Genomic DNA, 22,533 nt, shown 5'->3' with positions numbered 1-22,533 from the left:
TTCTGCACCTTTTTAATGTTTTCCCCTCTTTGTACATTTTGAAAACTCCCCAAAGCGAGACTGTGCTTTCACTTTTATCATCCCTGCTGTCTTCACTCTCATCAAGTGGTTGGCTGGATCTGGTGCCTCTTATTCAGGCGCATGCATCTTTCACTGGTTTAGTTGATTTCTGACTAGTCAGTAGATTCACTTTACCTTCATTTTCCTAATGTTGAATTTGGTTAGGATACCTACTACCTTTTGGGCTTCATTTTATGGAGAAATTAATTGGCAAAAAATTTGGCTGGTTGGGGACAAATTTTGTCTTAATAATATAGTTAAATAAGTTTCCTATAAAATTTTGCATCACATACATCATGTAAAATAAGACATTGGAGAGATTTAGAATTGATATTGAGAAGAAGAAACAACAAGTCATTTATTTTATCAGTGTATGTATACCAGAATATTTTGGGTGGGTGCTGAACAAAATGTATGAAGGAAAACTGGGCAAACAATTAAATTTCAGGAAAAGGACATACTTATATGTTTTGAAGGTAATGAGAAGGAAAAAATATATTATGTTCTTTGTTCAGTTCATTCTAATTTTGGGAAAATTCCACATTCACATGAAAAGATGGGTGGACTCCAAATCTAATTTTGAATAATTTTTATCAATAACTGAGACAATATTGCACCATGACAAGAGTCAAGTCAAGTTTAGTTTATTGATCACATACACATTGACATGGCAGTGAGATTCTTTGTTCCTGTTTGTTACTCTCTCATCCCTGTATAATAGACAATCGATCAATCAATCAATTGAATAACAATAATGAAGTAAAATATAATCATCATTATAAACATTATAAATATAGCAGCAACAATAGCACATTGTTCGATAAAATATGAGGTAGGGAATACATACACAATTATAAAATAAATATAAGAGAAACATTAAGAATAAGAAGGCAATCAAAACTAACTATGTGTTTGACAAATTTCGTATGGACCGATGAGAATCTATTCAGATTTTATTTATTTATTTATGTACTTATTATTATTAATAATAAGTATTATTAATATTAATATTAATATTATTATTAATAATAATAATAATAATAATATAAAAAAAATATGTACCCCTGGCATGAACAACTTTGTATGTATATCTTGTTATTGTACTTTACATTTTCTAAAATAAAAAAAATCATTCATTACAAATAATAGAAACCAAAGTGATCCACATAGTGCAGGAGATGAAATGAGACACACATTTTACCGCATAAAACTATTGGTAATACTTTTGATCTGAAAAACGCTAACCGGAAGTGTTTATCATCAAACCGGAAGTGTTCATACATTTCTAGCGGCGTGTTGTTTATTAGCCAGCAACATTGAACTCCCTTTGCTAAACACCACTCATTTTCATCCAACTCGTAGTTTGTTTACTAAACACAAGTACTCGAGCAACCCGACTACACTCACAGTGTTCTTCTTCTTCTTCTCCGTCTTGTTAAATAAACCCATCTGTCATAAACCGAGCTATCCCGTTAGCTCGTCGTAGGTAGTCAGTGTGGACAGCAGGTGGACGCGGAGGTGATGCTGCAGTTACAGTCTTAAAGTGCACAGCAATAACATCAGGACAAGAAGGAGCATTGATGGCAGCTCGGCAGCCCTTCACAGACACGGACACGGCCGATGAAGCAGTGAGGGCGACCTGTGACGATGCAACAATCTGCAAAAGGTACCAGCAGAGGATAGTTCATCATTTAACCTCAATATGGCTTCAACTGCATGGAGTTCAGGTGAAGAGAGTTCATGCATATCAAAGGTAATGCTGCATGAAACAATTAACCTACTACTTAAACGTCATAGCTACAGGTAATATGTGCTATTTTTTTTATTTTTTATTATTATTTATTTATTTTGCACAATTTAAGACTATACAACATAACAACAAAATAAATGAATAAATAGCTACAGGTAATATGTGCTATTTTTATTTATTTATTTTGCACAATTTAAGACTATACAACATACCAAAAAATTAATGAATAAATAGCTACAGGTAATATGTGCTATTTTTATTTATTTATTTTGCACAATTTAAGACTATACAACATAACAACAAAATTAATGAATAAATAGCTACAGGTAATATGTGCTATTTTTATTTATTTATTTTGCACAATTTAAGACTATACAACATAACAACAAAATTAATGAATAAATAGCTACAGGTAATATGTGCTATTTGTATTTTTTTTAAATTTATTTATTTTGTACAATTTAAGACTATACAACATAACAAAAAAATTAATGAATGAATAATATAAAGTGCAGGAAGAGGTAAAAAAAACAACCACTGGGCTTATCTGAAGCCTCCACCTAGAGACAAAATGAATATAAAGAAATAATATGACTACATAATAGTGATAACAAACAATTAGGACAAGATATATATAATAACATCAATAACAATACAGTAAATATATCAAAAAAGACAAGTGTGTGTGTGTATGTGTGTGTATGTTGCGTGGAAGTGTATGGTTAGTGATTGTGAGGAGGATATTGATTTAAATATCTGTAAAGACTTCTGGGTAATCGTAACCAAACAACATTGTGAGTGGGAAAAAATAAAAAAAAACGTAAAAACAGATACAGTACATGAACAACATGGGGGAAAGCAATTACAAAACAGCAATTAAATGACCCTTTAAGCGACTTTTGAATCATTTGACAGATGAACAGTTTTTTGATAGATGTGAAAAACTACTCCGTAATTTGCTTCCCCTAAATCTTATCAAAAATGTACTATCTACTATTATGTCCAATAACTAGCATACACAGAGCAACATGATGTATCCCATGGTGGTCCTGAAAAATACTGTATTTTTTATATGAACTCTGGTTTGCTAGTGGTTTTACTAGCCACATTTTCTCATTGGCTCTGGAGTGAGCATGTACTGTATACTCTGCTGCCAATGGTTTATTATGGGGCAGTTTGTTGTGAGGCATGTATGGATCAGACTGTACAGTGTGGACCACCAGCAAAACCTAAAATAGAGCAGAAAACTGCATAGATCTACAGAGATGGGTCTTGATCCTTTTTGCAATCAGCAGAACTTTCAGGGGGTAGTTTGGTTAAATAATAATTAAAAAAAGTGTATGTAGAATACATAATTACTGGTATGTATGTCACCTCCTCATCAAATGTATAAATCATTTACTAGGTTTGCTACCAGTAAAAGCTACTGGAAGGACCCTTACATCCAGTATTTCGTAAGATCTGTAGGAGAGCGGAAGGCACCTGAAATCAATAGAGGTAAGTGATGCAGTCTCTTCTTTCACACACATTTTTCTTTATTCTGGTGAAGGGAGACATGTATGTACAACTAACTATATAAGCTGCACTACAAGTCACAGGATCAACAGTATACAAAATACACATAGTCTGCAGCACCATGCTGCAGAGTTGAAAGACTGTGTGCAGCACATAGAGTAATGATGATGACTGTCCATATAAGCAGCTATCAACACCTCACTTTACAATGTGGTCAGGGAGGGGTTATCAGCAGCAGTAAATCCTCCCACTCACACAGTCATAATGTTTACAAAGACTTATATAGGCTCCATATTTGTGATCTTATTGTGATAGTATTTTAAATGCTACATTGCAAAAATGGTCTGAGGAATGTGTGTTTTATTAGCTGAATTTACTGCCCCCTTATCTCAATTTGACAGGTTACTATGCTCGCGTTCAAGGAGTTAACCATCTCCTTGACGCATTTATAAGGAAAGCAGAGTGCGACTGTCAAGTCATCAACCTGGGTGCTGGTCTGGACACAACTTTTTGGAGACTTAAGGTTTGCAACGTTGCATCTCACCGCCAGGACTCTGGTCTAAATGTGACTCACCATTGATCCTGTCTGATTTGACTATAGGCTGGATCACATACACTTAAAGGTGCAGTGTGTAGGATCTGGCGACATCTAGCAGTGAGGTTGCAGATTGCAACCAACTTAAACTTGCCAAGCATGTATGAGAACTAGGGTGGCCAATTTGATAATGGAATGGAATAAAAGGACCCGCTCCTTATGTAGATATAAACGGCTCATTTTAAGGTAACGAAAACACAATGATTCTTATTTTCAGGGGATTATATACTTAAGAAAACATACTTATTAATATTATATTCCATTTCTACCAATAGATCCCCCTAAATGCTACACACTGTTCCTTTAAGTATCTTCAAAGCATTAATTAATGCACAGACCTTTATTTTGTGTGTGTGTGTGTGCTATAGGATGAAAACCTCATGCCACGGAAGTTCTTTGAAGTTGACTTTCCAACAGTTGTGGCCCGAAAAATACACAATATCAAGTAAGACTACAATGCTACTATTATATTTATCATAACTATTATTATTATTATTATTATATTTTATTTGTATCTATCCATACATGAACCTGATCAGCCACAAGTTTCCCTTATAGATTAGAAGATCTGGTTATATATTATTATGCAATATGTTACTGCATAAACATACATGTAAATAAGGAAAATCACATTTGAATTCAAGCTTTAAGTAGACAGTGTAACTGCCATTATATGGACGTACGTTTAGAAGTACAAGTGTATGATGTTTTTGTATTGGCGTTGCAATGTGGGGTCGAGGTCTGTAGAGGGAGACAGAGCTACATTTACAGCTGTTGTACAAAATAACTCAGGGAAAAGTGAGTTTATACTGTATATTCTTATATTATATTATATACAGATATATCTATTATATGTAAATAATACCTACCAGTGTTCAGGTTAAGCTCTTTATAAGTGTTCAGTCAGAAATGTCTTGCTTACTGCAGTAAGTGCAATATCATCACAGTTACTACCATGGAAGCTAAAAAACACAATAAGATGTAAAAAACAACAAAAAAAAAATTATTTGGGTTCCTATGAGCTATTGATAATAGCGTTAAACTTGTAACATTATTTATACACTATAAAGTACACCTGTTTCACAAAGGGGTTAGTTCAACTGTATGGTCATTTTAGAGGCTGTAGTTTGTGGGGCTGTTGAATTGTATTGCGTTATATTAAGAGGTGTTTCAAGTATATAGTCTACTCTCTTTCAGACAAATGTGATTAATCGATTAGTTGTCAATTAAATTAATCGCCAACTATTTTGATAATAGATTAATCTGTTTGAATAATTTTTGTTTTTTTTTAAGAAAAAAATAAGTTCAAAATTCTCTGATTCCAGCTCCTTAAATGTGAATATTTTCTGGTTTCTTTACTCCTCTGTGACAGTAAACTGAATATCTATGAGTTGTGGGCAAAACGAGACATTTGAGGACGTCATTTTTGGGAAACACTGATCGTCATTTTCTGACATTTTATAGACCATACAACTAATCGATTAATCGAGAAAATAATCGACAGATTACTCGGCAGTGATTATAATCGTTAGTTGCAGCCCTAAAATGTGGTGAATAAAATATGAGAAAAACTCATGGTATTATACGATCTAAAGTTGAGTTAACATCATTTCAACAAAAGAAAATATTCCAATCTTCATGAAGGTTAGGATTTATTGCAGGTCTATATATGATGCTTTCGTAGCAGAGAACTATAAACAGATAGTGTAGCATGTAAAGTGCCTGATTGTAATGTAGCTTCAGGTTTATTGTTGACAGGCAGTTTTGGTTATGAATTGTAATGGTGTTTTGTTTGTTTCTTTTCTACTAGGACAAAACCACCCCTGTCCAAACCTCTCATTGAAACCCACTCAACAGACTCCTTATTACTAGGTAATGAACACAAGTTACAATCATTCCATAACTGTACGTGGTTTAGGTCTGTTTAGTATTCACAGTGTATGTTTGTGTTTTTGTTTGGCTCAGACGCTCACAGCCTCGACTCAGACCGCTACTGCATCATCGGAGCGGACCTCAGAGACATCTCCGGTTTGGATGAAAAGCTGAAGAAGTTCCAGCTGAATCCAGAGTATGTGAAGTCATATTTCCCTCATCTCAGTTTCATCTCAATTTTGATGCTTCATACTAGTCATGCTAAGGAAACAATTTAGTTTTGAGTCCACTGTAACAGACATGAGTTTAGTTCCTTTTAAAGCTTCTGACGCTGAGTGTTTTGATTCTTAAACGATCGTAGGTGGTATCATTTTATCGGTTGCAGTGGACCAAGTCACACATTGGCTATTTTGTAGTAGCTGGATGGCACAGACATCCTTTTTCTTACAATGGGATGTTTTCCATGGCTCCCGGCTCATAACTCACACATCATTACCTTTTATTTATCCAGGGAAGTGTGAGTAAGAGCGAGGCTCTCTCTCTCAGGAAGCTGTCGGATGTCAATTTGTGGATTTATGGTTTTTATTAGTCTGTATTGTGTAAGAGCGAGGGTCGTTACTTTTTTATGTTCTGCCTACCCACACTACAGGTTGGAGTGGAAATGTAACATTCCTCCGTGGGTATGATAGATTTTATAGTGTGAGTGGTAGTAGGATAAGGATGAGGTCGGTTGATTAGCTTAGATAAGAGCTAAGATATCTTAAAAACGTTACAAATGTCAATGAAGTTCGGTGGAAAGTGAACGGCGTTGGTGTCTCTCCTGATCCGCTGTTGTCAACATTGAATGATTCATCAACAGTTTCACTATTTTCTACTGTGTTTAGCTGAATAAGAAAATGTGTACGCTATGTTTATATTGATGCATATCTGGATCCAGAAAACAGAATTATAAAAAAAAATATGAAAATTTAGAGGTTTGTTTGACCTTGGTAGAGGTCCGGTCTCTCTGAGCGTTTTCTAGTCATGTTGTTGTGGTTAAGTGTACTACTGTTCTCACCCACAGATTACCCACATTGCTCCTGTCAGAGTGCGTGTTGGTCTACATGACACCCTCCCAGTCCTCCAATGTAGTTCACTGGGCCGCAGAAACCTTCCACACCGGCATGTTCATCAACTACGAACAGGTAAACGAGACAAATGATTTAATTCAGGTACAGCAGGAGAACACAGTTGTTGGCTTCTGTTAGTGACACCTTACTCAAGTATCTGAAGTTTCTATTTTTATTTGTATTTATAAAGGTATTCGAATAGACAGAAATAGTACATGTGTGTTTGAGCTGAGATTTAAAGGGACTGTATGTAACTTTTTACACGTATAAACTTTTTTAAATCATTTTTTTATTGTCAATGTGTGAGCAGGTTGTAACCTAACCTAAAAAATGAGACCTTCCGCGACTTTTTGGGTTTCCTCTATCAGCCAAAATCCAACAGATGTGACGTCATGCGCGCTCGCGAGTGCCTTTACTCTCTTCAGCTACGCTTACAGGGATAACAGTGTGCAACCACAGCTAACGTTTGGTTAGAAATAGAGTACGCTAACGCCAAAAATGACCAGTCTCCACCACAACCAAGACTCCAATACAAATTCCACGGAAGCACAAAGGTTATATTTAGTGAAGCCCGTCTGGCAAAACAGGAATGTGAACGTCATTGGGGGGAAAAAACTGTCACAGGTGTCACTTTTAACAAGCAATTTCTGATTCTTACATAGAGCCCCTTTTAAATGATGTAGCTTAACGTAAAGGCTTCATCCACTCAACACGATCTGTGCGTCTAGGTGAACATGAGCGATCGATTTGGCCAGGTGATGATCGAGAACCTGCAGCGTCGCCAGTGCACCCTGGCAGGAGTGGAGGTCTGCCAGTCTCTAGACTCTCAGGTAACCTCCAGCACTCAAATGCAATGTTTCACAACAAATACAAGGAGGGTTATTATGAGTTGAGTGGCTCTGTGAGGCTAGTAGCCTGTTAAATTCAAAATGTCCTTTGCACACTCAGTGAAGTGTTTTACTATGTGTTTTTTTTTGCAGAAGGAGCGGTTTCTGAAGACGGGCTGGGAGCATGCTGATGCTCTGGACATGATGACGGTCTACAGTATGCTGCCCCAGGATGATGTGGCAAGGTAACATCACCCAGCATCTGAAAAAGTACTACTTAGTATACACTTAAAGGACCAGTGTGTAGGATTTCGGGGGGGATCTATTGGCAGAAATGTAATATAATATTCATAACTGTGTTTTCATTAGTGTATAATCACCTGAAACTAAGAATCAAAACACTCAGCGTCAGAAGGTTTAAAACAGATAACTACACTTCTGCACCTCCTCATGGCTCTGTTTTCAGGCTTTAAAAAATCTAGCCCGTGACGGGAGACTGTTTTATAAAAATAACTTTTTTTAATCATATTTGCTCTGATCTCGCCCACTCCAGCTTTAAAGGGAGATTTATCAAGTATTTAATGCTCTTATCAACATGAGAGTGGACAAATGCTTGCTTTATGCACATGTATGTATATATTTATTATTGGACATCAATTAGCAACACAACAATGACAAATATTGTCCAGAAACCCTCACAGGTACTGCATTCAGCATAAAAAATATGCTCAAATCATAACATGGCAAACTCAAGCCAAACAGGCAACAACAGCTGTCAGTGTGTCAGTGTGCTGACTTGACTATGACTTGCCCCAAACTGCATGGGATTATCATAAAGTGGGCATGTCTGTAAAGGGGAGACTCGTGGGTACCCATAGAACCCATTTTCATTCACATATCTTGAGGTCAGAGGTCAAGGGACCCCTTTGAAAATGGCCACGCCAGTTTTTCCTCCCCAAAATGTAGTGTAAATCTGTAGCGTTATTTAGCCTCCAAGCTAGTATGACATGGTTGGTACCAATGGATTCATTAGGTTTTCTCTTTTCATATGATGCCAGTTTCGTCACTCTAGCTTTAAAACTGAGCCTGCTACAACATCTGAAAGGTCGATTGTGTTAATGTGTTAAAAAAAATTGTGGCGTTAAAACAAATTTGCGTTAACGCGTCATTATCGAGTTAACTTTGACAGCCCTGGTTTCTACTTTTGCATTTTCGCCGTACTGCCGGATCTGGTGTGAATGCAGCTTTAGGAATGTTTTAGTAATGGAGTCTTATAGTATATCTCAGACTTAAGTTAGTGTTATTATTAATGATTGGTGCCATTTATTGACTTTGATCAAAAACAAGTTGTAATTGAAACAACACTGAAACATCCCCTTCGGTGAAACAAACAAAATAAGTCATGCTTTCACACTGGAGGAAGGTAAATTAGAAGCTTGGCGTGTTGGTGTTTCAATTGCAAACCCTGCAGGATGATGTCATCTGTGTATAGTCTAATATGAAAGATCATATTCCCGAACAGATGATGAAACATTTCTTTTATTTCTTTTCAGAATTGAGCGTCTGGAGTTCCTGGATGAGAGGGAGCTGCTGCAACAACTGCTTCAACACTACAGCATCAGCTGGGCCACCAAGGACAAACTCAATCTGGGTAATGCACACGTGTTACAGTTCAATTTAAATGAATGGGTTGTGTTAGCTGTCGTAGGAAATATGTTCCAGGGTCATCTGAGATCACCACGGCGCCACGCTGTCCGTTAGTTTATTTACTTTGTGTTACTAATATGTGTTAAATGTTTCATATTCCCACCCATCCTCCCAGTTTGCACGTCGGGTGTGGTAATTTACAAGAACAGGTCATGTTCTGTTTCCTCAGGTCTGTCACAGTTGGCATTTTGAGTGAGAAACTGCTCCGCTGTTGGACGCGCTTTACATGTGTGTACGCCAAAATCAACAACAGGAGAACACGTTGGGAAAAAGGAAGCTCATATTCTCCGTCAAGGCCCTCGTCAGGGAGCTGTTCCGGCGTGAAAACATCATCATCAGCAGAATGCGGTTTGACGAGCGTCCTTTGTAACCCCGTACATGTCGAAGATAAGAGATGATTAGATTGAGAACTGTGAAGAGGTTTGTCCCCTATACACTGGCACTCAGTTAACAACTGTAAACAAATTAGTTTTATGAATTTGCTTCCAGACATATTTTGTCTACGCACTTAAACAAAAACATGATTTCAAAATCCATCTGCTCAACCTGTGTTGGATATTAATGAAAGTATGACGTTTTCAGATTTCATATATTTGTCCTTTTTTCTGGTTTTTATGTGCCATTTTTGATTTTTATTTATTAATCAATTGTACTTCCAGACTCGTTTTCTGACAAAAACATACATACGTGCATGCCTGCGTGCATGCCTGCGTGCATGCGATAGAAATAGTGTCAAACTGCAAGAAATGCATTTACATTTCAAACCACTGGTTCATTTAAAACATTTTCTAACAGCACAGAGGACGTGATGACAGATTAGTTTGTGATAGATTATATTTGATGAAGGCTGTTCAAGTACAAGTTGAATAAAAATGTCTCTTTGTGTAAGACTGTGTTGCTCATTGTTGTTCATTTATGTACCTTGTTATTGACTTCATATCTTATCTATCAGCTGGGTTATCTGCAGTGGGAGGGACAAGCTGATATAATAACTCTAATAAGCTATATGAATGTTTGTGTGTTCAGTTACATTGTGTAAACAGTATTGTGTTCATTCAGAGAGAAATATATCTTTATATTAAACTATATTCCGATTTTTAAAGGGCCAGTGTGTAACATTTAGGGGGAATCTATTGGCAGAAATGTAATACATTATTATTAAGTACAGTGCCTTCAGAAAGTATTCAGACCCCTTCACTTTTTCACATTTTGTTATGTTGCAGCCTTATGCTAAAATCAATAAAATTACTTTTTTCCCTCATCAATCTACACGTAATACACCATAATGACAAAGTTGAAACAGAATTTTAGAAATTTTTGCAAATTTATTAAAAAGGAAAAACTGAAATATCACATTGACATACAGACGTAGGCAAAGTTGTTGGTAACGTTCCGTTAAAGAGAGAAAAACCCACAATGGTCACTGAAATAACTTGAAACTGACAAAAGTAATAATAAATAAAAATTCACTGAAAATGAACTAATGAAAATCAGATATTGTTTTTGAATTATGGTTCAGCAGAATCATTTAAAAAAACAAACTAATGAAACTGGCCTAGACAAAAATGATGGTAACATTAACTTAATATTTTGTTGCACAACCTTTTGAGGCACTCACTGCAATCAAGTGATTTCTGTAACTCTCAATGAGACTTCTGCACCTGTCGACAGGTATGTTGGCCCACTCCTCGTGAGCAAACTGCTCCAGCTGTCTCAGGTTTGAAGGCTGCCTTCTCCAGACTGCATGTTTCAGCTCCTTCCACAGATGTTCAATAGGATTTAGATCAGGGCTCATAGAAGGCCACTTCAGAATAGTCCAATGTTTTGTTCTTAGCCATTCTTGGGTGTTTTTAGCTGTGTTTTGGGTCATTATCCTGTTTGAGGACCCATGACCTGCAACTGAGACCAAGCTTTCTGACACTGGGCAGCACATTTCGCTCCAGAATGCCTTGATAGTCTTGAGATTTCATTGCACCCTGCACAGATTCAAGACACCCTGTGCCAGATGCAACAAAGCAGCCCCATAACATAACCGAGCCTCCTCCATGTTTCACATTAGGTACAGTGTTCTTTTCTTTGGATGCTTCATCTCTTCGTCTGTGAACATAGAGCTGATGTGACTTGCCAAAAAGCTCCAGTTTTGTCTCATCTGTCCAAAGGACATTCTCCCAGAAGCTTTGTGGCTTGTCAATATGCATTTTGGAAAATTCCAGTCTCGCTTTTTTATGATTTGGTGTCCTCCTCGGTTGTCTTCCATTAAGTCCACTTTGGCTCAAACAGTGACGGATGATGCGATCTGACACTGATGTACCTTGACCTTGGAGTTCACCTCTAATCTCTTTGGAAGTTGTTCTGGGCTCTTTGGTTACCATTCGTATTATCCGTCTCTTCAATATGTCATCAATTTTCCCCTTGCGGCCACGTCCAGGGAGGTTGGCTACAGTCCCATGGACCTTAAACTTCTGAATAATATGTGCAACTGTAGTCACAGGAACATCAAGCTGCTTGGAGATGGTCTTATAGCCTTTACCTTTAACATGAAGGTCTATCATTTTCTTTCTGATCTCCTGAGACAACTCTCTCCTTAGCTTTCTGTGGTCCATGTTCAGTGTGGTACACACCATGACACCAAACAGCACAGTGACTACTTTTCACCCTTTAAATAGGCAGATTGACTGATTACAAGTTTGAAGACACCTGTGATGCTAATTACAGGACACACCTTAGTTTAATATGTCCCTATGGTCAAATTATTTTACATCTTTTCTAGGGCTACCATCATTTTTGTCTAGGCCAGTTTCATTAGTTTGTTTTTTAAAATGATTCTGTTGAACCACAATTCAAAAGCAACAGCTGATTTTCATTAGTTAATTTTCAGTAAATTTTTATTTATTATTACTTTTGTCAGTTTCAAGTTATTTCAGTGACCATTGTGGGTTTTTCTCTCTTTAACGGAACGTTACCAACAACTTTGCCTACGTCTGTAAGTATTCAGACCCTTTACTCAGTATTGAGTTGAAGCAACTTTGGCAGCGATTACAGCATCGAGTCTTCTTGGGTATGACGCGACAAGCTTTGCACACCTGGATTTGGGGAGTTTCTGCCATTCTTCTCTGCAGATCCTCTCAAGCTCTGTCAGGTTGGATGGGGACCGTCGGTGGACAGACATTTTCAGATCTCTCCAGAGATGTTCGATTGGGTTCAAGTCAGGACACTGGCTGGGCCACTCAAGGACATTCAGAGAGTTGTCCCTAAGCCACTCCCTTGTTATCCTGGCTGTGTGCTTAGGGTCATTGTCCTGTTGGAAGGAGAACCTTCGGCCCAGTCTGAGGTCCTGAGCGCTCTGGACCAGCTTTTCATTAAGAATATCTCTGTACTTTGCTCCGTTCAGCTTTCCCTTGATCCTGACTAGTCTCCCAGTCCCTGCCGCTGAAAAACATCCCCACAGCATGATGCTGCACCACCATGCTTCACCGTTCGGATGGTATTGGGCAGGTGATGAGCGGTGCCTGGATTCCTCCAGACATAACGCTTAGAATTGAGGCTAAACAGTTCAATCTTGGTTTCATCAGACCAGACAATCTTGTTTCTCACAGTCTGAGTGTCCTTTAGGTGTCTTTTTGCAAACTCCAAGCGGGCTATCATGTCCATCTGGCCACTCTGCCATAAAGCCCAGATCGGTGGAGTGTTGCAGTGATGGTTGTCCTACTGGAAGTTTCTCCCATCTCCAAACAGGATCTCTGGAGCTCAGCCAGAGTGACTATTGGGTTCTTGGTCACCTCCCTTACCAAGGCCCTTCTCCCCCAATTGCTCAGTTTGGCCGGGCGGCCAGCTCTAGTGAGAGTCCTGGTTGTTCCAAACTTCTTCCATTTAAGAGTTATGGAGGCCACAGTGCTCTTGGGGACCTTCAATGCTGCAGAATTTTTTTGTAGCCTTCCCCAGATCTGTGCCTCGACACAATCCTGTCTCTGAGCTCTTCAGGCATTTCCTTCGACCTCATGGCTTGGTTTTTGCTCTGATATGCATTATCAGCTGAATTTACCACAGGTGGATTCCAGTCAAGGTGGAGAAACATCTCAAAGATGATCGAGGGAAATGGGAGACACCTGAGCTAAATTTCAAGTGTCATAGCAAAGGGCCTGAATACTTGAGTCAATGTGATATTTCAGTTTTTCCTTTTTAATAAAATTCTGTTTCCACTTTGTCATTAGGGTGTATTGCGTGTAGATTGATGAGGAAAAAAAGTAATTTTATTGATTTTAGCATAAGGCTGCAACATAACAAAATGTGAAAAAAGTGAAGGGGTCTGAATACTCTCTGAAGGCACTGTATGTTTTCTTTAGTGTATGATCACACAAAAATATGAACTGTTGTGTTTTCGCTACCTTTGAATGAGCCGTTTATATCTACATACAATCATGGTCGCCATGTTTCTACGGTAGCCCAGAACGGACAAACCAAACACTGGCTCTAGATAGGGTCATTCGCGTTTTTTTGCATCGGCCACCGTAGTTCTCCTCCACGCTTTGCACACGGGAGAAGTTTCAGTTGGTTGCAATCTGCAACCTCACCCCTAGATGCCGCCAAATCTGCCAAATGCATCTCTAATTATGATACAGTAATAAAATCCATATGATTCTGAAATGTGACATTCTGCATAATGAGTACTTTTACTTTTGGTACTTTTATAGGTGCTAAATGCGAGATTGGAGGCATTTCTATTGCCTTTATTGCCATTTTAAAACTGTAGTATTGCTACTTTTACTTACGTAAATGTTCTGAATACTTTTTCCATGACCGTATGTTTGTCATCGACTTAAAACTGCTAATACATTAATAAGTGTTGTGTTGCTGATATTCGCTGACCACAAAGTGGCCAAAAAAAATATAATTTATTACAAGTTCAACATGAAAAAACAAAGTTTACACACTCTTCAGTTGTATTAAAATGATTTCACTGATAGAAGACTAAAAGACGTGGTAATACTACAACAAAACAAGTGTTGCTTGAGTGCTGACACCCCTTATCCTTATCACTCAATAACAGTACTTTAATTTTATGAGCTTCTCCTGATTGCCATCAGTCCTGGAAGTAAAAACAAAACAATTGCAGGAAGGTGGGGCATCAGGGGAAAGAAATGGGGATGTGCGTATGTCCTTTATGGATCATCCCTAAGAATGGCTTATATACATAAGTTCATCAGACCACCCAGTGCGAGGCTGTGGTCCACCAGAGGAACAAGTGGCACTTGGTATTAGTCAGGATGTCAGGGATGGAATCCAAGACAGAAGTCTTCACAATAACTGAGACGGGAGGAGAGCCGGCAGTTAAGAAAGGCAACGCCAACAAGAAGAGATGTGTCTTTGAGCAGTATGTGCAGCCCTGCCTGGCTGAGCTGTTTGGGACCAGCCTGTTTGTGTTTGTGGGGTGTGCGTCTGTCGTTGGGAACGTGGGAGCAGGTGGTGTCATCCAGCCTGCTGTGGCTCATGGACTGGCTCTGGGAGTGCTGATCATGATGTTTGGGCCAATTAGGTAAAGACTGTTTAATGCTTGATATTGCATGTTTTTGAGCTGAATTTCTTTGTTTTTACAATATTAGTAAGGTCTTATGTGTTGAGTTAACATAGGTTGACTTATTTAAATTGACTTTTCCTTAACATGTGAGTGTGATTACTGGTATTTAGACAGCATGCAACCACAGCAGAGGATGTAATATTCAAATTATGACTTTCTGTCTCTCATTGACTTGTTCTATTTCATTCAACAAAGTTAGTACAAATACAAAGAATCACCTGCAAATATTGTTTATGTCATGCCCTGATGGATTATTATCAGCTCATAACACCATTTGGGAGTAAAGTTCATTGTGTTTATTGCAGTGGGGGCCACTTTAACCCTGCGGTGTCTCTGAGCGTCTACCTGTGTGGAGGGATGGGGCTTCCACTGCTGCTGCCTTACATCCTGACTCAGATGTGTGGGGGGATGATCGGTGCTGGTTTGACCAAGGTGGGAAAAAAATGGAAAAAATATGGAAGCCCAATTCTGCCAGGAAAATAAAAAAAAACATGAAAAGTTAGTCATAATAAAATTTAAAAAACTGATGGTAATTCAAAATGTTAACTTACATAGTCGATAGTAGTTGGCTTATTAAGTAAGAAATATGAGATAGTAAAATATTATTTTGGCTTATTCTTTAATTTTTTAAGTTGCAATGTTGACTTATTATTTCTTAATTTTGACATAGTAAGTCAAATTTTGAGATAATAATTTAAAATATTAGATAATAAATACAAATTTAGACTTAATAAGTGAAAAGTACATAATATCTCAAAATCTTGATTTGGTATTTGAAGACTTTGTCTTAAAATCACATAATTTTGACTTAGGAAGTATTTTTTTTTTACTTAATATCTCGAAATTTTAACACAGTAAGTACAATGTTTGACTTATCAAGAAAACAAGAAAACAAGAAAAAAAAAACATGAAAAGTTAGTCATAATAAAAATAAAAATACTCATGGTAAGTCAAAATGTTAACTTACATAGTCAAAAGTATTTGACTTATTAAGTAAAGAATTTGAGATAATAAGTTAAAATATAATTTTGACTTATTCAATAATTTTTTAAGTTACAGTGTTGACATATTATCTCTTACTTTTGACTTAATAAGTCAAAGGACTTTGTAATTCAAGATTTTTACTTAAAATAACATAATTTTAACTTAGAAAGTCAAATTTTGTACATAATATCATAATCAATAAGTTCAATTTTTGACTTATTATCTCACGGTTTTGACTTACTAATGTAAAAATTTTGACTTATTTCTTAAATGTGACTTATAATGTCATTACTGTGACTTTTTTGTTTAAACTGTGCCTCAACAAAACACAAAAGTACTGTTTTTTGGCAACCTTTAACCCTGGTCTTGATTTCCTTACATGCGTTGTTGGGTAGAAAAAAAAATAAAGGGTGAAAATAAATGAAAACTATTCACTCTTTTATCATGGACTTGATGATATATATTAATTTTTTTTTAACTTGCAGGCAATCTACCCCGATACTTTATATGCTTCTTCCCTTGGAGGAGCCTTTAACATCGACGCCAATGATCTGGCTAGAACCACTCTGGCAGAGGCGGTGATGTCCCTGTTCCTCACCACGGTGGTGTGCATGGGGGCCGTCAACAACCAAACCCGCTCGCCGTGGGCTCCTTTCGGCATCGGCCTCACTGTGACAGCAAATATATTTGCAGGGTAAGAGTCATCCCACACTTCACCATTATTCCATCTGTGTCTATCAGTCTTCCATATCACAACCAGAGCAGAAGCCAGCATTTTTTTTTTTTAAATACTGAGGTCATGACAGCAAAAATAAATCTGTAAAAACCTATATTTTTCATATTTCATTTATTTCGTTAGCTGTTTTCTGCGAGTTTTATTTATATGAAGCAGCTCCTATTTCTTTCAAGATATTCTCAATTTTCCTTAATTAGTGCGTGATATATAATTCTCTCCAGGAGATTTCCTCGGAAATTATGAACCCATAGAAATAGAATGTTAATGTTTTATTTCCCTACATGAAGGCCTAAATTCTCCAAGCAAGGAGTCATACTAAATCCTCTAAATTTTGTTGACCTATAAGTAGTCCAATTTAAATATACTAAGTCTAAAAATACTGGAATCAGCATTAAAAAAAATTGCAGGTTTTTAAAAAAATAGAATATAAACTCCCCCCAGACTGCTAAACAGTCATGTTCAACAGTCAACAACATTTAGATTACATTTAAAAGACACAGAGGACATGACCACAGTCCTCAATGTTAGCCACATGTTTTAATCTGCAAAACAAGAAATCATGAGCAGAATTTGAGACTTTATGGTGCATTAAAACCATAATCGGATCACTATTGTATCACTGTTGCATCACTCTAAATCTGTTGTTTCAGAGGGATTGTGTCTGGAGCCTGTATGAACCCGGCCCGAGCCTTCGGTCCTGCAGTGGCTGCCAACCACTGGAACCACCACTGGGTCTACTGGGTCGGACCCACTTGTGGAGCGCTGCTCACTGTCAGCTTCATCAGGTACAGTAGTTGAGAACTCAGTGGTGGTTTCCCTTATTATTCAACAGGCTTTCAACATTTTCTTTGAATGTAGTAAAACTTGAAGTTGGTTATATATGCAGAGGGAACTGTTGTTGAAACCTAAAAGATACCCTGTGGAGTTTTTGACCACCGGTGGGTGGCGCTATGGAGCAATGTTTTTACGAGACCGGTTGACGTCACATTCACATCCTCCAGCGCTGTTCCACTGATCGACAGTTGGGGGCGGTAATTTACAACAAACGTAGCAATGTGCGAACAAAGGCAGTGAAGAAGGAGACTGCTATTAAGCAAACATAAATGTAAATGATGCAGCATTTGAAATAAATATTTATGTGTATATTTTATATATGTATATATTTTGGCTTTGCAAACGTTTTAGGAGGGAGGAAATGCACTCAAGACCTCAATAATACACACATATTGTTTTAGTGTGAAATATTGAACACCTTTTTTTGTTTATAATAAAACTCCACGGGGCACCTTTAATTATTGCAGTTCTAATCAAACTGTATTTTCAGCATGTTCTTTGGTAGTTTGGGGTACTTTCCCTGCCCTATCAGATTGCAGTTTAAGTTAATAAGAAATGCTGTGGATGCATGAAAGAACCTGATTGGTTGAGTTAAATGTAAATGGGTGGAGCCAAAGAAGCATATAAACGAAGAATACAGAGATATCTATATGCCACACGTGATGCCGAAAGGTCAGCACAGTAGGTGACTTATCTCTTATGTAGATAGATAGATAGACAGGTGTATAGATCAGGGGTTACAGTAGATCAAACCCGGAGGTTGCGTTGCTAAATATTTCTTAATAAGTAGTTTATAACAGTAGCAACCTCCCTCCTCCTTTTCCAATGGACTTCAGTCTAACCTTACCCAGAGCCAAAAACTGTGCTCCTTTAGCTCCACCCAATGAGTTTTAGCTTTATTACAGTTTGACCTCTTAGCTACTTGTTTTAGATCAGTCAAGCTGCTGCTATTAAATATGCTTCTTAACAATGGATGGATCATGAGACAATGGGCCCCTGGACACAGACATGTAAAACGTCCCCCAGACTTAAAGTAGCACTAAACAATTGTAGTAATTTTGAGTCTCTTTGTAGTTGTTTTATGTCTTTTTGTGGTTGTTTGCTTTGCATCTCTTTTTAGTTGTTTTGTATCTTTTTGTGGTTGTTTTGTCTCTTTGTAGTTGTTTTGTATCTTTTTGTGGTTGTTTTGTCTCTTTGTAGTTGTTTTGTATCTTTTTGTGGTTGTTTTGTCTCTTTGTAGTTGTTTGTATCTTTTTGTGGTTGTTTTGCATCTCTTTGTATTTGTTTTCGTATCTTTTTGTAGCTGTTTTGTGTCTTTTTTGTCTCTTTGTAGTTGTTTTGTATGATTTTGTGGTTGTTTTGCATCTCTTTGTAGTTGTTTTGCATCTTTTTGTTGTTGTTTTGCGTCTCTTTGTAGTTGTTTTGTATCTTTTTGTGGGTTTTTTTGTCTCTTTGTAGATGTTTTCTATATTTTTGTAGTTATTTTGTGTCTTTTTTGTCTCTTTGTAGTTGTTTTGTATGATTTTGTGGGTGTTTTGAGTGTCTTTGTAGTCGTTTTGTATCTTTTGTGGTTGTTTTGCATCTCTTTGTTGTTGTTTTGTGTCTTTTTGTGGGCATTTGAAGTCTCTTTTTAGTCGTTTTGCATTTATTTGCGGTTGTTTAGCATCCTTTTATATTCATTTTGCACCTTTTACTTGTTTTGTGTCCCAGACATTTTGCAAGTGAATCACAGGGCCTGTGCCCGATAGGCAGTTCAATAATCCATCCATGTTCTTAACATGATATTAAATCCTACTCTGTGCTGTTGTGAATGACAAATAATTGACGTATCAATCACTCTTTTGCAGGTTGTTGCTTGGTGACCAGAAGACTAGAGTTGTGTTAAAGTGAATGTGTAAATTATTAAAGAGACAGAGAGAAAGGATATCCCGGCTGACGTGATGACAGCATTTCCAATTTGGATGTTCACAATACTCAACAATTAGTCTGTAATATATACATTTGTCAGCATAATGTGTGCAAATATATGTGTCCTTGAACCAGCTGTTCTTATAATAATTGTCTGCTCCTACTCAATGACATGTTTGTATTTCAAGATTCAATAAAGTGTTTGATGATATGATAGGGATCTGATAGCTACTCCAAACTTGGACATTACGTGCTTGATGACTGCTGGGAAACATCCCAAGTTGTTTGATAATAAAATTCCATGAATACAATATTTCTTACAAATGATCACACTTCAGAATCAGAATCAGAATCAGAATCAGAATTGTGTTTATTGCCAGGTGTGAGAGATTTACACTAAGAATTTGCTTTGGTTATGTTGGTGCAAGTCAAACAGTATAATAACAAAATAGATAAAAACGTTAGAATAAAATAGAATTAAAAAAATTGAAATTTTAAGAATATACAATATACAAAATAAGCTTTAAACAAAAATAAACATGATATAAACAGATAGTGCAAATATTGCCGGAGTGCAAACAATCAGGTATCAGAGGGAGAGAGAGGGATACAGTAGGGGGTGGTATTTAGAGTGTATGAAAGAGGGGGAGAGCCAGTGTCGGCGGGGCAATAGTGTGTGTGTGTGTGTGTGTGTGGGACGGAGAGAGTCACAGGGGGGCAGAGGGGCTGTTGGAGAGCCCCACTGCCATGGGGAAAAAACTGTTTTTATGGCGTGAGGTTTTGGTCCTGATGGACCTTAACCTCCTGCCAGATGGCAGAGTCTGGAAGAGATGGTGTCCGGGATGGGAGGGGTCAGCCACAATCTTCCCTGCCCTCCTTAAGGTCCTGGAGGTGTACAGCTCCTGGAGGGAGGGAAGGTTGCAGCCGATCACCCTCTCTGCAGCACGGATGACTTTCTGTTATCTATTAACAGTCTTTTTGTTCTCATTGTTTGGTTCAAAGTCCTCGATGGAAAACCATGCTTTGATAGCTTTACTACTTAAAACATGGTGCAAGGACAGGGCACCGCGGTATACAATAAAGCTAGATTAGAATCATAAACTGGTGCCCTTAGATCAGCTGAAACAAAGCAGGGAGTTAGAATGAAAAACTTTCTTAAACAGATGGGCTTCAAAACTATAGATAAAAAATTGAAGATGGATGATCAGCACTTTACACCCACGCAAAACCTATCCATCCACTAAGTGCAGGACTGTAGCAACCACGCATAGAAACTATATATAACATGTTTGTTTCATTGAAGAAGTATGAAAAAGTAATTGAATAATATGCCTACAATCACAACTTGTTAAGGTTCACATTTGAATATAGATGGGTGACAAATTAAAAGACAAACCAACCCAAAATAAGCCTCCAGGGGATGTGTTACAAACACCAGTAACCAGTGTTACAAAATATGTTTTCTTATCTAGTGTCACTGGTGGAAGACATATTAAGATACTTTACTTCAGTAAAAGTACTAGACCACAATATCAAAATACTCCATTGCAAGTAAAAGTCCTGCATTCAAAGGCTCAATTAAGTAAAAATACAGATGTGTTAAACGTACTTAAGTTATCAAAAGTAAAAGTACTCATTATGAATTGAAAATATCTAAATGTTATAACATGCTGGATGCTACGCTTCCGCAAAAGCGCCGTTGATCGGGACGGCGTTATCAGTTGTAGCCGCAGTGCAGAGCACCGGCCGTGAGCCAGCCAGTGGGGCACGCTCACATGCACCAACATGCACTAAAAGGCACGCACGGCCGGCCCGGCTATGTCAACAAAGCACAGAGAAGCTCGGACTACAACACACACAAAGGGAGGGAGAGAGACTTTATTCTCTGCTCAGGTAGACATTACTCCTCTATATCTTTACATAGCATGCATTGTTTGATGCTATGTTAATGCTCTCGATATCATATAGAGAACCTTCAACAATGTACTTAAAGTATCAAAAGTCAAAGTACAAATTATACAGAAAAATAGCCTCTGTGTGTTATATTGTTAATACTGATGCAGCAGTGTGTAATGTAATATTCCTGATTCAACTGTTATCAGGCCATTAAATTGGCGTTATCAGTCGCTATACACGCGTAGGCAAAATTGTTGGTACCCTTCTGTTAAAGAAAGAAAAACCCACAATGGTCACTGAAATAACTTGAAACTGACAAAAGTAATAATAAATAAAAATTCACTGAAAATTAACTAATGAAAATCAGACATTGTTTTTGAATTGTGGTTCAACAGAATCATTTTAAAAAACAAACTAATGAAACTGGCCTGGACAAAAATGATGGTACCCCTAGAAAAGATTGAAAATAATTTGACCATAGGGACATATTAAACTAAGGTGTGTCCTGTAAATAGCATCACAGGTATCTTCAAACTTGTAATCAGTCAGTCTGCCTATTTAAAGGGTCAAAAGAAGTCACTGTGTTGTTTGGTATCATGGTGTGTACCACACTGAACATGGACCACAGAAAGCTAAGGAGAGAGTTGTCTCGGGAGGTTAAAAGGACAATTATAGACAAGCATGTTAAAGGTAAAGGCTATAAGACCATCTCCAAGCAGCTTGATGTTCCTGTGACTACAGTTGCACATATTATTCAGAAGTTTAAGGTCCATGGGACGGATAATACGAATGGTAACCAAAGAGCCCAGAACAACTTCCAAAGAGATTAGAGGTGAACTCCACGGTCAAGGTACATCAGTGTCAGATTGTACCATCCGTCGCTGTTTGAGCCAAAGTAGACTTAATGGAAGACAACCGAGGAGGACGCAAATCATAAAAAAGCGTATTGACAACCACAAAGCTTCTGGGAGAATGTCCTTTGGACAGATGAGACAAAACTGGAGCTTTTTGGCAAGTCACATCAGCTCTATGTTCACAGACGCAAAAATGAAGCATACAAAGAAAAGAACACTGTACCTAATGTGAAACATGGATGAGGCTCGGTTATGTTCTGGGGCTGCTTTGCTGCATCTGGCACAGGGTGTCTTGAATCTGTGCAGGGTAC

At 37.6% G+C, this 22,533-nt stretch overlaps 2 protein-coding genes across 2 annotated transcripts; both read left to right on the top strand.

Annotated features, from left to right (window-relative positions):
- Positions 1-1,319: 1,319 nt before the first annotated feature.
- On the top strand, positions 1,320-10,323 carry lcmt1 (leucine carboxyl methyltransferase 1). The gene is made up of 11 exons (XM_037755918.1): positions 1,320-1,726; positions 3,216-3,307; positions 3,727-3,848; positions 4,289-4,365; positions 5,731-5,792; positions 5,886-5,988; positions 6,856-6,976; positions 7,630-7,731; positions 7,882-7,973; positions 9,282-9,379; positions 9,605-10,323. Exons 1-11 carry the CDS (start codon positions 1,641-1,643, stop codon positions 9,625-9,627), a joined length of 978 nt encoding a protein of 325 aa, XP_037611846.1. The 5' UTR covers positions 1,320-1,640; the 3' UTR covers positions 9,628-10,323.
- Positions 10,324-14,635: 4,312 nt separating this feature from the next.
- On the top strand, positions 14,636-19,783 carry LOC119479054 (aquaporin-8-like). The gene is made up of 5 exons (XM_037754240.1): positions 14,636-14,968; positions 15,316-15,442; positions 16,480-16,688; positions 17,381-17,515; positions 19,412-19,783. The coding sequence occupies exons 1-5, from the start codon at positions 14,700-14,702 to the stop codon at positions 19,452-19,454; spliced, it is 783 nt and encodes a 260-aa protein (XP_037610168.1). The 5' UTR covers positions 14,636-14,699; the 3' UTR covers positions 19,455-19,783.
- Positions 19,784-22,533: the final 2,750 nt, after the last annotated feature.

This window comes from Sebastes umbrosus, chromosome 20 (genome assembly GCF_015220745.1).
Source record: "Sebastes umbrosus isolate fSebUmb1 chromosome 20, fSebUmb1.pri, whole genome shotgun sequence".
Taxonomy (NCBI): Eukaryota; Metazoa; Chordata; class Actinopteri; order Perciformes; family Sebastidae; genus Sebastes; species Sebastes umbrosus.
Note: the sequence above shows the minus strand (reverse complement) of the source record. Positions and strands in the feature narration are given on the sequence as shown.

Coding starts and splice junctions, on each gene's coding strand:
- lcmt1 (XM_037755918.1), top strand. CDS start 1,641: ATGGCAGCTCGGCAGCCCTTCACAGACACGGACACGGCCGATGAAGCA. Junction 1,727..3,215: donor GATGCAACAATCTGCAAAAG/GTACCAGCAGAG, acceptor ATCATTTACTAG/GTTTGCTACCAGTAAAAGCT. Junction 7,974..9,281: donor CCCCAGGATGATGTGGCAAG/GTAACATCACCC, acceptor ATTTCTTTTCAG/AATTGAGCGTCTGGAGTTCC.
- LOC119479054 (XM_037754240.1), top strand. CDS start 14,700: ATGTCAGGGATGGAATCCAAGACAGAAGTCTTCACAATAACTGAGACG. Junction 14,969..15,315: donor ATGATGTTTGGGCCAATTAG/GTAAAGACTGTT, acceptor TGTTTATTGCAG/TGGGGGCCACTTTAACCCTG. Junction 15,443..16,479: donor TCGGTGCTGGTTTGACCAAG/GTGGGAAAAAAA, acceptor TTTAACTTGCAG/GCAATCTACCCCGATACTTT.